The sequence below is a fragment of the Spermophilus citellus genome (assembly GCF_964194105.1).
Source record: "Spermophilus citellus genome assembly, chromosome: 3".
NCBI lineage: Eukaryota > Metazoa > Chordata > Mammalia > Rodentia > Sciuridae > Spermophilus > Spermophilus citellus.
In genome coordinates, this window is record NC_138184.1 from 154190094 (window position 1) to 154205515 (window position 15422).

Consider the following 15422-nt stretch of genomic DNA (forward strand, 5'->3'; position numbering starts at 1 on the left):
CTTATTAATCTTTCAACTTTTCGTAATACCTAATACAGTTAAATATAGCAAATTCTGTGTTTGAGCAGAATTTATAAACAGTCTTTTACTGTATTTTGGTCAGGGAGTCTCATTATTTTGGTGGGGAACTCACTACTGAATAACACAAGTCAATGAGAAAAATGACAATGAAGTTAAGGGAATATATAAACATGAAGGATATAGGTACATTTATTTCTATTCTTTATACATACGTTTAATTCATAGCAATTGAAAATATTTGATTTTTAAAAAGAGCTGAATTTATAAACTGAGGGGCAAAAGGCTGAGTACCTGTTGACATGTGACTACAGAGACAAGACTGATCTATACTCAATTTTTCCTCTGATTTCCATTTTAAGCAATGTTTCTTGGTGCCTAATCTCATTTTGATATAGAGTTAGAGTGTTCTATTAGACTATTAGCTTCAGAAGAAGCAAAAGACAAAGACCATTCCTGCATGCTAAAGTCACCTTTGCATTGCACTTTGCAGTTGAAATGTGATTAACACCATCTTAGTTGAGTCTCACTGGTAGGCTGTGTGCACTACAGGGCAATCCAGAAACAGGATTGTGAGTCCTCATCCTGTTCTCTTTCAACTACATCTCACCATGACTAGGGTGTACAGAACCTGACTTTTTGACACCTGTACATTTGCTAAATTAGTTGAATTTTTAAAATATTTTAAAATAAAATGTGAACCAAAGTTGTAGGTGGTTACATTGTGTGAAATTAAAGAGCAACCTGTCAGCACAGGTTCTGTCCAGCTCTTAGCCAATGTCTTTTAATCACAGCCTGAAGGAAGCCACTAGATACTGAAAATGCCTTTTGTCATCTAGCTTCTTCTGAGGGGTTCTCTGGAAGACATCATGTTACACTCAGCTTTGGCCCTGTGCCTCTTATTTATCACAGTTTCTTCCAGCCTTGCCCTTGTAATCAGAAAGGAAAAGAGACCTCCACAGACCCTGTCAAGAGGTACTGTAATTTCATTTTATTTTCTAAACTCAATCACTTGGATTGTTTTTAAAAATACCTAATATTTTCACTAGTATGAAGCAAAGAATGAACTAGATGTTTGTTGCATATGACAAACTTGAGTTAAAAAAGAAAGAAGGAACCAATTAAGATTTTAGGCAGTGAATCAAACTAACCCTCAAATAATAATAATTTTTGTATCTTTTGTAGAAATAGTGGGAAATTGATTTGATATCTATAATTTGGTAATTAGAATCCTAGAAAATTATTGATCAATATGTCATAACGACATCCTAAAAGAAATTTAAGATTCAGAATTTGCTTAGATTCCCAGTCTTCTATTTATTAAGGCAAGAAAATAATTTGGAATGATTTTATCCAAGGTTACTCAGAAAATCATACTTTATCCCAAACACTGAGAATTTTGGTTAACCCTGTTGTTGCTATAATGACTCTGGAAATAACTGCAGTTTTAGACATCAATCTAGACTTGTCATTGGGTACTGATTTAGAAAACATTTCCAATTTTGTACTTACTATTTTTACTTTGTCCTAAGAAACTAATATATCTTCATGTAGGAAAATAAAGTGTTCTTAAGAAAAAATTTTCAGAGTTGGTTCTTATCTTTCCAATTAACAAAATCATTTGTCCCCATGTTTAATTCAAAACTATCGGTATAATCACAAAGCACTTGACCACTATTTGGTAATGTGAATTGGGCAAACAAATTGAGATCAACCATAGTGTAATTTCAAATTCTAAAGCACTGCCTGATTTTCCAAGTCCGTTCATTTCTTAACAAATGTACTGAGTACCAGCCAAGTACATCCATCATTATTTACTAAGTTAACTAATTCAACTTCAGTTGAACCATCATACTAACTATTTATCTAGAAAGGCAATACTTTTTTGTTAAAGTAGTAAAAATGGAAAATATTTTCCTAGATATAATTTATTATATAGATCTTATCAGGTTCAAGGCCATGGGCCTATTTGACTCACAGTCCTAAATCCTTCATACTATAATCTAAATGGACAGCACTCTTTGTAAGCCAGTTATAAATGTGTATCCTTAACAACACATGCTAGCCAACTGCTTAGTAGCTGAGTTAAATGTCGGTAGTTAGATATCTGCTTACCAAAACCCACCCAGAGCTCTTCTGTAGTCCTTAATTAATACATTGATTTCTCCCTTCTACTTCAGGATGGGGCGATGACATCACTTGGGTACAAACTTATGAAGAAGGTCTCTTCCATGCTCAGAAAAGGTAAAATACCTCTCAGTTAATTTTCATAGATTATACAGATGCCTCATAAAAGTACTCAAAACAGGCACGTAACCTTTTGAAGGGTTGCCACACATATTTGTTCTACTCTTGTATTTGGTTTGAAAAAATAGTTGCTGTTAGAATAGATTTTTTTTAGTTAAAAAAAGGCTATAAATACCACTATATTAAATTCTTCATCACCTTAGCAAGCTTTTGAATATAAGTTGTATAAACAAAAAAGTATTACTAATTGGGCATAATATAAGCTTAAATAGGAAATTGATTTAAACCAACAATCCTTCAGCTTGTCTGTTTAACAATCTGGGGCCTTTTTTCAAAGTCATATTCATAGTTGATCAACCAATTACTCAATGGCCAAAAGTTTTTATCCTTAAAAACCTATTAAATATTTGAGAAACCTTGTATTTTTTAAATCTCCCCAAGAATTTATCAAATATCTAAAGAACATCCAATTCCAATATTCCTTCAAGAAATAATATACCAAATTAAATGAGAATTGGTTAAGCATCCTCAAAACCGGCCAAATATTACAAAAAAAGAAAAGTCTACAGAATATTATTTCCAAATATTAATTTAACAAACAACATATCAGTAAAGTACAGCCTTAATTAAATGAGGTTTAGTCTGAAAGTTCCAGGATGATTAAAGATTAAGAAACATATTGAATAAAATAATTTAATATGTATAAAGAGGCAAATCATACAGTATCTTTCATCTCCACAAATGCTGGAAAGATGTTTAATAAAATACAGTATCTATATCTGAAATTTTTAAGCTGATATTTTAAAATATTAATTGATTTAAACTGAACTTAACAAGAAAAAAATAAAAGTTAATATCATGTTTACTGGGATAACAAAGAGAAGTCCCTCATTCATGTCTGAATAAGATATCTACCATAGTATGCTGATTTTAAATCCTCTGGGTACTAGAAGAATGAGAGGTTATATTCCATTTATGTACGATCATCAAAATGATTCTACTGTCATGTATAACTAATAAGAACAAATAAAAAATCTAAAAAAAAAAGATGTTCCCCATCAGCACAACTATTAACTATTATTCTGGAGGTATAGACAATGAGTATAAAACTTGGAAATGAGAGGATACAAGTGTCTTTGCATATGATGCCTGCATACATAAAAAACTGAAGGGAAACAAAAACTAGATGGAATAATGAAAACTCAAATTACATGAGAATAAGTTAACATAGAAGTCAATAATAGAACTTAAATACATGAGAGTACATTCAAATAAATTTTAAAATATCCTACTTAAAATGACAACCAAAAAGTTTAAATACATCAGAATAAACTTGGCAGAAAATGTTATTGAACTAAAATTAACTTGATAACCTAGAAAACTTAATTCCTACATACAAAACTTACCAAGACTGAAGCATGAGGAAATAAAAAATTTGAATAAACCAATGAGCAAAGAGATTTTATTCATAATAAAAATCTCCCATCAAAGAAAAGTTAAGGATCTGAAAATGTCACTGCTGACTTCTACTAAGCTTTTAAAGAACTAATCCTTCTAAACTGTCCCAGAAAATTGAAGAGAAAAGGCTATTGCAGGGCTGGGGTTGTGGCTCAGTGGTAGAGCACTTGCCTAGTATGTGTGAGGCAGTGGGTTCAATTCTCAGCACTTCATATAAATAAATAAATAAAGGTCCAGCAACAACTAAAAAATATATATTTAAAAAATTTTAAAAAGAATATTGCAAAACTCATTTAGTAAGGCTAGTATTACCCTGTTAAAAAGTCAGACAAGGACACTATAAAAAAGAAAATTAATATTGGGGATGTAGCTCAGTGGTAAAGCACCCTGAGTTTGATTCCCAGTACTAAAACAAAACAAAAAACAAACCAAAATTCACCATGATTGAGTAGAATTTATCCCTGGGATGCATTTAACATATGCGAATCAGATACACCACTTTCAAAGAATGAAAGACAAAACTAGGATGATCATTTCAGTAGATTCAGAAAAGCATTTGACAAAATTCAACATCCATTTAAAATAAAACTCTCGACAGAAGGTATCTAATTTGCCTCAAAAATTTGCCCTATGATGAACCCATAGCTACCATGTTCAATGGTGAAAGGTAGAAAGATTTTTCTAAAAGATCAGGAATAAAACAAGGATGCCCACTCTTACCACTTCTGTTCAACACAGTACTATTAGAAGTCTGTGTAATTAAGCAAGAGAAAAAAGTATCCAAATCAGAAGTTTAATTTCCCTGTTTGCATGTGATGAGATCTTATACAGAATAAACCCGAGAAAGATTCCACCAAAAGCTGTTAGCTGAAAAAATGAATTTCATAAAGTTGCAGGAAACAAAATCAATATATGAAAATCAATAGTGTTTCCATACACTAACAATGAACCATACAAAAAAGAATCAAGAAATCAATCCCATTTATAATAGCTATCAGTCCCCCCACCTCTCAAGAATAGATTTAATCAAGGTGGCAAAATATCTATGTACTGAAAACTATAAAACATAGATGAAAGAAATTGAAGAGAACACAAAGAAATGGGAAGATGCAAGGACTGGAGAAATTAATATTGTTAAAATGTCCTCAGTACTCAAAGCAATCTATAGATTCAATACAATCCCTATCAAAATTTTAATATTTTCCACAGAAATGAATAAAAACTATCCTAAGAAGACAAAAAATCCTGATAGTCAAAACAATCTTGGGCAGAAACAACAAAGCTGGAGGCATCATAATTCCTGATTTCAAAATCAACTACAAAGCTATAGAAATAAAAATAGCATGGTACTAGCATAGAAACAAACTCATGTGTTTTTCCATGAAACACAGAGGAAAATCTAGATATAAACCCACACATTTATAGTGAATTGATTTTTTTTTTTTTGGTGCCAGGGATTGAGTCCAGGTTCATCCTCATGTCAAGCACATGCTTTGCCACCAGGCAACACCCCAAATCTGTAGTCAATTGATATTTGATGAAGACTCTAAGGATACACAATGGGATAAATCAGTCTCTTCAAAAAGTAGAGCTTGTAAAACTAGGTATCCACTAGCAGAATAATTAAATCAGAACTTCATCTCATACTATACACAAAAATCAAGCAAAAATGGATTAAAGATTTATTTATTTACTTACTTATTTGGGGTATTGAACTAAGGGGAATTCAACCACTGAGCCCACATCCCCAGTCCTATTTTATATTTTATTTAGAGACAGGGTCTCACTGAGTTGCTTAGTGCCTCGCTTTTGCTGAGACTGGCTTTGAACATTCAATCCTCCTGCCTCAGCCTCCTGAGCTTCTGGGATTACAGGTGCATGCCACCACAACTGGCTTGGATTAACGATTTAAACGTTAAGACATTCAACTGTAAAACTACTAGAAGAAAATAGGAAGCAAGCTCCATGATATTGGTCTGAGCAATGGTTATTTGAATAAGACCCCAAAAGCAGTGGCAAAGAAAGCAAAAACAGAAGAATGGGATTACATCAAACAAAAAAGTTTCAGCACAACTAAGGACACAATCCACAAAGTAAAGAACCTGTGGAATGGGAGGACATATTTGCAAACCTTGCATCTGAAAAGGGGTTAATGTCAACATATATCAGGAACTCAAATTACTCAACAAAACAGGTAATGGGCAAAGTAGACATACAAATGGCCAACAGATAAAATACCCAACAACTCTCATCATCAGAGTAATACAAATTAAAACCACAGAAGATATTACTGCATCTGTTAGATCAGCGATTACAAAGAAGATGAAAGATAGCAAGTGTTGGCAAGGATATGGAGGAAAGAGAACCCTTGTACACTGTTGATGGGATTATGAATTAGCATGGTCATTTTGGGAAACAATATCATTTCCTCAAAACACCAAAAATAAAATTACCATATGATCCAGCAATACCACTACTGGGTATGTGCACCAAAGGCATGCTGTGGAGACATCTGGACTCCTTTGTTCATTGCCACACTAGTCACAATAGCCAAGATATAGAAACTACCTGTGTGTCCATCTAGGGATAAATGGATTTATAAAATGTGGCATATACACATGATAGAATATTATTCAGCTTTAAAAAACTAAATTCTGTGATTTGCAACAATATGGATGAACCTAGAGAACATTATGTTAAATAAGCCAGGCAAAGAGAGAGAAATACTATATAAAATCGCATATATGTGGAATCTAAAGAAGTTATATACATAAGTAGAAAGGAGAATGGTGGTTGCCAGAAACTAGAGGAGGCAAAGGGGAGGATGGGAAAGGAGAAAGGTTGGACAGCAGGTGCAAAGCTGCATTTAGATGGGAGGAGTAAGTTCTGATGTTCTATTGCACAGCAAGGTAACTATATACATAATAATGTAGATTTCAATATAAATAGAAAGTTTTTAAATAGTCACACCATTAAGAAATGATAGTTATTTGAGTTGACATATAGGCTAAAAAGAAGCAGCCAAAAAATAATGAAAAAATTCTCAGTCTCACTAATCACAAGAAAATGACGTACTAAAACCACAATGAAGTTTCAGTTCACACCTTTAGATCGGGTATGATCAAAAAGATGAAAACTAACACATCCTGGCTAAAACATAGAGAAAAAGGAACCCTTGCTCATAGTTGATGGGAACATAATGTAGTAAGAGCCATTATGAAAAACAGTATGGAGTTTCCTCAAAAACTTAAAAATTAAAGCAAAATTGATGAACACACAGGTATATATCTAAAGGATATAAAATAAATATGTCGAGAATCTGTATTTCCATGTTTATTACAGCACTATTCAGAATAGCCAAGACATGGAAGCAGCCTAAGTGTCCATAAACAAATGAATATGGAAAATATGGCACATACATACAATGGGGAATTTGATTCAGTCTTTGAAAGAATGAAATATGGTTAGTTGCAAGAACAAGGATGAATCTGGAGGATATTGTGTTGTTTGAAATAATTCAGGCACAAAGCAACAAATATCACATGATCTAACTTATATGTGGAGTTTTAAAATGTCAAACTCAAAAAAAGTAATAGTGGTTACCAGAGTATGAGAGGAGAGTACTGGGGAGATATTGGTTATAGGACACACATTTCAATTAGAAAGAATATATTCAAGAGAGACATTATGCATCATGATGACAATAACTATTGTCATATAGTTATTAATGTTATTATGTTATTAACAATGTTATTAACTAATAACATTATATTCTTGAAAATTGCCAAGAGAGTAGATTTTACTTGTTATTATCATAAAAAAGTATGTGAAGAAGTGCTTATGTTTAAAAACTTGATTTAGACACATTATAACATAGAGATGTATCGAAACATCATGTTATACACAATAAATATGGAAAACTAATATAAACATCAGTATCTGCAATTCTCCCTGTCAACTAAATTGGTCATCTGTTAATAGAATATTTTATATGATGAGTGGTAGGAAACATAGATTTTGAAATAGTACTAAAGAGAATTTGATAACCATCTGTGAAAAGATTAAAAAATTGGATTCTTAACCTCACACATTTATATCAAAACAGATTACAAAGATGAATTTTATAAAAAATTAAATAATTAAGGTACCAGAAGATACTATTTCAAACATGTACTTAAGTCCTTATAATAAGGGAAGTCTAAGATTAGGGTGAGATGAAAATAAAGCTATTCAGTTCTCATCCTAGCTCCTCCTCTTGCCTTACCACATTCCTGCCCTTAATTGTGGCCCAGTTAAAAGGAGAAAATAAAAAGAAGGAACTAAAATATGTAGTATATTGAATACATGAATTTTCTGCATAACAAATAAATACACATAAGCAAAGGAAGAAGGCAGAGAAAGAGAGAGGAGAACTGTAGTATATATTACAAAGGTGAATTTCTCTAGTATACAAAATATTCCTAAAAATTAATAGAAGAAAGTTAAGTCAATAGAAAAAAAAAGTAACAAAGGATGTGGTAGTTCCAGAACAGAAAAATAAGTAACTCAAACATAAGATAGGCTTATTTATAAGATAATAAAACCACATTAACTTCTGTCTTACTACTGGATTAAAAAGTTTAAAACTTGTGAACTAGTTTTAGTGAAAGTAGAGGAAGTAGTTACTACTCACAATACCCGAGTGAATATGAATTGGTACAGCTTTTATGCAGAATATACATCAAAATTATAAATGCACATACTCTTCAACCTAGAAATTCTGTTTCTGAAACTTATTCACAGAAATACCTACCCATCCATAAAAGCATATGTAACTACATATTCACCAAAGAAATGTTTATATAAATCTAAATGTTTAGAAGCAATCTAAAATGGGAGATTGGAACAATTTAAATACCCATCTTCAAGAAGACTGATTTATATTAAAATATATCCATTTAATGGAATATTACACAAAAGGATCATATCTATGATACATTTATGCAAATACATGTGTGTTTGTATTTGTGGTTTTTATTTTATTGTATTTTTTAGATAGGGTCTTGCTAAGGTACTCAAGCTGACCTCCAAACTCAGGATCCTCCTGTTTTAGTCTCCTGAGTTGTTAAATATAGGCATATGTCATTTCACCCAATCTGGTTTGGTTTGTTTTTTTTTTTTTTTTTTTCCCTTGCAGTACTAGGGATTGAACCCAGGGCTTTGTGCATACTAACCAAGTGCTGTACCATTGAGTTACACCCACAGCCCTATTTTTTTTTAATTTAAAGAAAGAAATATGTATATATGCATGCACATACACGTGTAAATAAATCTGGACTTATACAATATATATACATACTCAAGAAAACCTATGGAAGGGACCCTGAGAAATAATAATACTGCTTACATATGGAAGACAGCAGGGGGAAGAAGAATTTTTACTAACTTTTGAATTTTAAACCAGCTGAATTTGTCATCTATTTAAAAAAACAAAAGTAGAGAATTTATGAAGATTATTCACCAAATGATGATAAGCATTGAGGCTTTTGCAGCCTCTAATTCTAGAGTCTCTAAAGTACAACTACTAATACTCTTTCTCTCAACTTAGGTTTCTTACCATCTGAAGTGCCAGTTCACAAGGTTTTAACTAAGAGGCCACCCACCCTTTTTATACACTGTGAAAGCTAAAAATTTTTATTACATTTTAAAATGTTTAATAAAAATCAAAAGAATAATATTTTGTGACATGTGAAATTCAAATTTTAGTGCCCATAAAATAAAGTTCCACTGCAACAGCCACACTTGTTTTTTAAACATATTCTTTATGGCTGTTTCTGTGTGATGATGGCAGAGTTGAGTACTTGCAAATGAAACCATGTGGCCTACAAACTCTCAAATATTTACTTTCTGCTCCTACTAAAAAAAAAAAAAAAAAAAAAAAATGTGGAACCTTATTTTAGACTGTTGCTACTTCTGCCAAAAATGTTCCTGTGCTTTTCTTGAAATGAAAGAGTGTCTCCGTTTGAATGTGTGAACAGCTCATTCATAACTGAACCCTTAAGAGTGAGTCTTCTATGTGCCTGATAAATTTTTTTCCCTTGGATTCAAATTGCCCAGAAATCTAAAGGTCAAGTTAGTTCTCCAAGAGTTATTTCAATCCCTTTTCCTGAACACTGTTGGGATTGTTTCTAGCGGTTGTGTAGTTGCTGAAAAGAAACCGTAGCACATCAAGAAAACAGGACTCAACACTAAACTGTTGGTCTATGTCTCAGGACAACTACACCCCCTAAATTCAAACAAAGAGGTTGTCTAATGGCAAAATTACTTGGTTGATGCTTATAATATCTGAGTTCCAGAGCTGAGAGAATAGATTTTAAGTGTTATCAACATAAAAAATTCAATAAATAGTCTTACATTTAGTTTTCTACTAACAAAAAGTGGGGATAATATTTCATTCGTTGGATCTCTAGTCTTTTTCACCAATAAGTTTGAAGTTGTTGGAAAATGCCAGCTTTCCAGCTATGTTATAAATCTTCACAGGTAAGTTGTAGGGTTTATTCTTAACTAAAATTTACCTGAATCCCAAATTGGAAGATTAAAGAAAATTATTAACAGTTTGAAGTTTATGTTTAACACTTATTGAAACTGAAATATTGGGTACAGCATAGACTTGTGCAAGGAGAGCAATTTATATGATTATATCTATTAATTATATTTTTAAAAGACTTATGCTGAATATATCAGAATCCATCTTCTTTGATATTCACAATATTCTCAGGATTAAAGGTGCATTTTAAAATTCATCCTATATACCTTAGTCTATTTGTATTGCTATAACAAAATACCTGAAGCTAGGTAATTTATAAAAAGAGGTTTATTTAGTTCACAGTTTTCAAAAGTATGGCACCTGCATCTGCTTGAATCTGGTGAGGGACTCATGGCAGATGGCATCACACAGCATGAGTACATGTAGAAAGGAGAGACAATGGAAGTTCCAGGCTCACTGATAACAATGCATTCTTTTGGGAACTAATCCAATCCCAGGAGACCAGACCCACTTCAATGAGACAGCGCTAATACATTCATTAGTATGGAGCCCCATGACCTCATTACCTTATAACTAGGCCCCACTCCACCATACTGGGCACCAATCATTCAGTACAAAACCTTTGGGGGAACAAACCACATCCAAACCATAACATATCAAAATCATAGTTGTTACACCTTACTATAGTTAATATTCTCATTATTCTTTTAAAGCAAAGAGCAAGGAAGTAAATTAGTAAATGCTAACTCAAGTACTGCCATTAAAACTTTTTTTCAGAGTTAAAATCAAAATGACCCTGAAAAATATATTCATATGAAATCTTCAATTAGGTTGTTTACAAATTGTAAATTGGTATAAGAAAGAATGTGGAAATTGTCAAATATTACTAGATTTTTTTTGTAAAAATAAACATTTGATGGTCCTGAAATCATATAGCAAGTGTTCATTGGCAATGAATATTTTGTTCATAATATCTTTTCATCTTTGGAGATAGGATTAATTTTTATTTATCTAACTGCACTATCATGTACATAAGACTCAACCACTATGTTTGTTAAGCTGCAGATTCATGGACCTCATAGCTAGCAATTTTAATTGAGCAGGTCTAGGACGGTCTAGGCTAGCTCATAGCTAGCCTATAAATTTACATTCCTAATATGCTACTTGATGACCTTCATGCTATCAGTTCTGGGGCCACACTACTATAGACTACATTTCTATGATGTGTGAATCTAAGATTATAAATCTTACCAAATATAACAAAACTGGGCAGGGGATATAGCTCAGTTGTTAGAGTGCTTGTCTTGCAAGCACAAGGCCCTTGGTCCAATCCCCAGCACCACAAAAAAAGAAAAAAAAAAAAAAACAAATAAATCCATGACCATCTTAAAAACTAACTAAATAAATAAATAACAAAACTTTGTCTAATTCCACTGTATGTTTTGTCTTGATGTTAATCTCCTGACATTTCCACACTGCCTTTTTTTTTTAGTAACAAGCCATTGATGGTTATCCATCACTTGGAAGACTGTCAATACTGCCAAGGTAATTTTATTTCTGAGATCCTATTTACGTCCAATATGAAGTAGAAAACGTGACTGATAAGAACAGTTATGAGGACACTACACAAACCCCATTTTAAAAGAGTACCACCATTTTACCAAGATGCTTGAAGTCCACAATGATTGCTAGAATGTATTTCTATCAAATGCCCTTTGAAATTTAATATCCCTTTTCCTCCCATAAAAAAAGGAGAGCAAGTGGGAAAATGTGCCGAAAGAACTTGTTTTAACCAATAAGTCAATAAGTTACGAGGAGTTAAAACTAGTGTCCCCATTAATGATTATTTCTTCATGTTTCTGTGGACAGACTGTCACTCATTGCTTCCCAGAGAGGGACTAAGTGGCAAAAGGTCAACAAACCATTTACACCCACGTTATTGCTGCAAACAAATTCAAAACACAAGGTTTGTTTTGTAATGTTATATTGAAGATGTTTTGATCCTTAAAACTAAAATTTTATTTTCCCTCACAGCATTAAAAAAAGTATTTGCCCAAAATGAAGAAATACAAGACATGGCTCAGAATAATTTCATCATGTTGAATCTCATGGTACATGAACTCAACAATATTTTCTTTTTTTCCATTATGATCTTAAAAAATAGTGGAATTGTGATATATTCATATGTGCATATAACAGTTCAGTCAGTTTCATTGTCCAGTACCTTTCTTTTTCCTCCCTTCCTCCTTCTCCCTATTCCCATCCTCTGTTCTACTGGTCTTCCTTCTATTTTCATGAAAATCCCTTTTCTACTTTTTTTCCCTCCTAGCTTCCATGTAGGAAAGAAAACATGACCCTTGAGCTTCTGAGTGTGGCTTATTTCACTAAACATGATGTTCTTCAGTTCTATCCATTTACTACAAATGATATAAATTTCCTTCTTTATGGCTGTGTAAACAATGTTTTCTTAATATCATAATTTAATGGAAGATTTGAATCCTTTTATTCTATTTTCAAAACATACAGAGTTAAGTATTGGTTGATATAGAATATTATATAGTATCATAAAAGGCCAAAATTTATAATCTACTAAAGTTAGTTCAAATAAAATATGTTTATATTAACTGTCAAAAACCATCTAATCCAATAACAGTCATTTCTTTCTTTTTCTGCTAGCATGAGACCACTGACAAGAATTTATCACCTGATGGGCAGTATGTGCCTAGAATCATGTTTGTTGGTATGTGTATAATCTCATTGTGTCAGATTTACAAAATTGGTATGATTCTCAGCATTCTTGATTCTATTTGTTTTTAAATGCTAACTCAAATACTATTATTTTTAAAGGGAAGTCATTTCTAACAAATTATATTATGCTATCAATTCTATAATAAAATTTCACTATATTATTTGCAAAGTTTCTTTTTAAAAAGCAACTTATGCTATTAAATCAATATCCCAATGTACTTCCAGTATGGTGCCCCAGACCAGTGAGAATTATAACAGTTATAACACACTAAAAGGAAAATTTTGGTTAATTCATCATGAATTCACATGTAAAAGAAATTAATTTTGCTTATAAATTTACTTGACTTTTGTTTTAGAGTGGGAGGGGGAAAATGATTTTCAAAACATGTTGAATAGTATTTCAGTGACTTGTTTTTTTGTTTTGTTTTATTTTTTCTTGACAGACCCTTCCTTAACAGTCAGAGCTGATATAACTGGAAGATACTCTAACAGATTGTATACATATGAACCTCAGGATTTACCAATATGTAAGTATTTAAGAATTGCCTTGGACAGTGTAATAGCTGACCCCTGACTGTTAAAAGGGCCAATGAAGGCCTATATCAGCACTGTCACAAACTCCTACCTCCCACCAAAATCTGAATTTCTGGGGCACCCCAGAATCTCAGGGATGCTGAAGAATTCTTGTGATCACTAAATTCTGGGACAACTGGAAAGAACTTTGTATGCATTACAATGACACAACCTCAAGGTAGTGCATTCTTTGGGTGTAAAAAAAATCACATATGATTTCCTCAAATTATAACAATGAAATGTTTTTGTCTTCCTTTAAGGACTATGAGCAAGAAGGTAGAGACTTAGGACTTCAATCCATTTTTTACAACCTCTACTATTAGCTATATTAAATAAGACACTTATGCCTCTCAGATCCAGCAATACTGGGTCAGTTAATAACTGATTAAAGAGAAAATACCTACTCCCTCTGATAAATTATTTATCATAAAGAAATTTGATCTGATCTAATCTATAAATTCACATGTATATCTTTAGCATAAAATTCTTCAATGTCAGTTGATGAATTCTCATGTTTTCAAAGCTATTAATTTAAATGGGCTTATTTCAGATCCTAGCAACCATTACTACATATGATTACTTTCATTTACTAATATTTCAATGTCTGTTTACTTTTATTTCAGTGATAGAAAACATGAAAAGGGCATTAAGACTTATTCAATCAGAGTTATGAAGTATGATGGAAAATGTCTTTAATTCTGACATCAAATACCATGAAGAAAACCTCTGACTCACTGACAAAACCTAAATGTGCAAATATATGGATTTTGTAATGCTATTTAGATATTTTAAATGTGTTTTAAATATTCTTGTGACAATATAATGATATTTTAATAAATGTTGCTAAGACATGAACATGACAATGTAGTAGTTCAACTTCTATTTGCATCAATACCAAGAAAGCTTGTGTAAGCCAAGAGTTAGGAAAGAGATGTCTATTCTATTTCCTCACATCTCACATCTCACTCTACCATCAACTCATCTAATTTTACATCTAACCTCTCCACTGTATTTATCACGCTAGTGTACATCATAAATGATCTTCATGGTACCAAAGCAAATGTATGTATTTTGATTACTTCTTATTTGAATAGCATAATTCAGAGATAACCACTTACTTCTTTTCCTCCTTTATATTTAGATATACACTTATAACCCAATTACAACAAATTTACAATATAATATAAGAATTCAATTGTATGTTTTCCTAAATTATTGAGCAGGTACTTTAAACTGTTAATATTTTAAGAACAGTATAACTTATCCAGGAAGATTGAAGCATTTCTCTATTTAACTAACAGAAAAGGATTCTGTTTTCATTCTGAAATCATCAGATATCCAACTACCAACTCAGTTCTTCACAGGAAGCTTCCAGAGGATCAATCATGTCTTCTACTCCCTTAAATAACAACAAAATTCCTGCTAATAGAAATTCCATAATCAGCCAGGAGGAATTATCAGAAGATAGAAAATGTTTTAGGTGGGCTAAACTTTTTCTGGCCCATAGAATTTGATTGCATTTGACAAAATCTAAATTGTTTTGAGATATAAGAGTGCACTTTTATACATGATAGATATACAATGTCTATAATCTAGACATTTGAATAATTCCAATGTTTGATGAGCCAGAGAAAGAAATAGTTTCCACCATTCTGTCATTTTTTAAGTAGATCTTTACTAAACTTATCTATTTGAATATAAACAGGTTATGTGACCATTAGTGCTAAATATCCATGTATTCTTATTTGGCAAACAAATATTAATATTCTATTTTAATTTTTATACCCTATATTACTTTTTATATCAAAGTCTGGAGTTAATTTCTTAAATGAACGCTAGATATCCAAATGCA

The 15422-nt window shown here is 32.0% G+C and overlaps 1 protein-coding gene across 1 annotated transcript; it reads left to right on the plus strand.

Annotated features, from left to right (window-relative positions):
- Positions 1-887: 887 nt before the first annotated feature.
- On the plus strand, positions 888-14243 carry AGR3 (anterior gradient 3, protein disulphide isomerase family member; the record flags this gene model as incomplete). The annotated part of the gene is made up of 7 exons (XM_081288307.1): positions 888-993; positions 2199-2262; positions 11742-11794; positions 12284-12360; positions 12926-12989; positions 13441-13524; positions 14194-14243. 7 exons carry the CDS (start codon positions 888-890, stop codon positions 14241-14243), a joined length of 498 nt encoding a protein of 165 aa, XP_081144433.1.
- Between the last annotated feature and the right edge of the window lie 1179 nt (positions 14244-15422).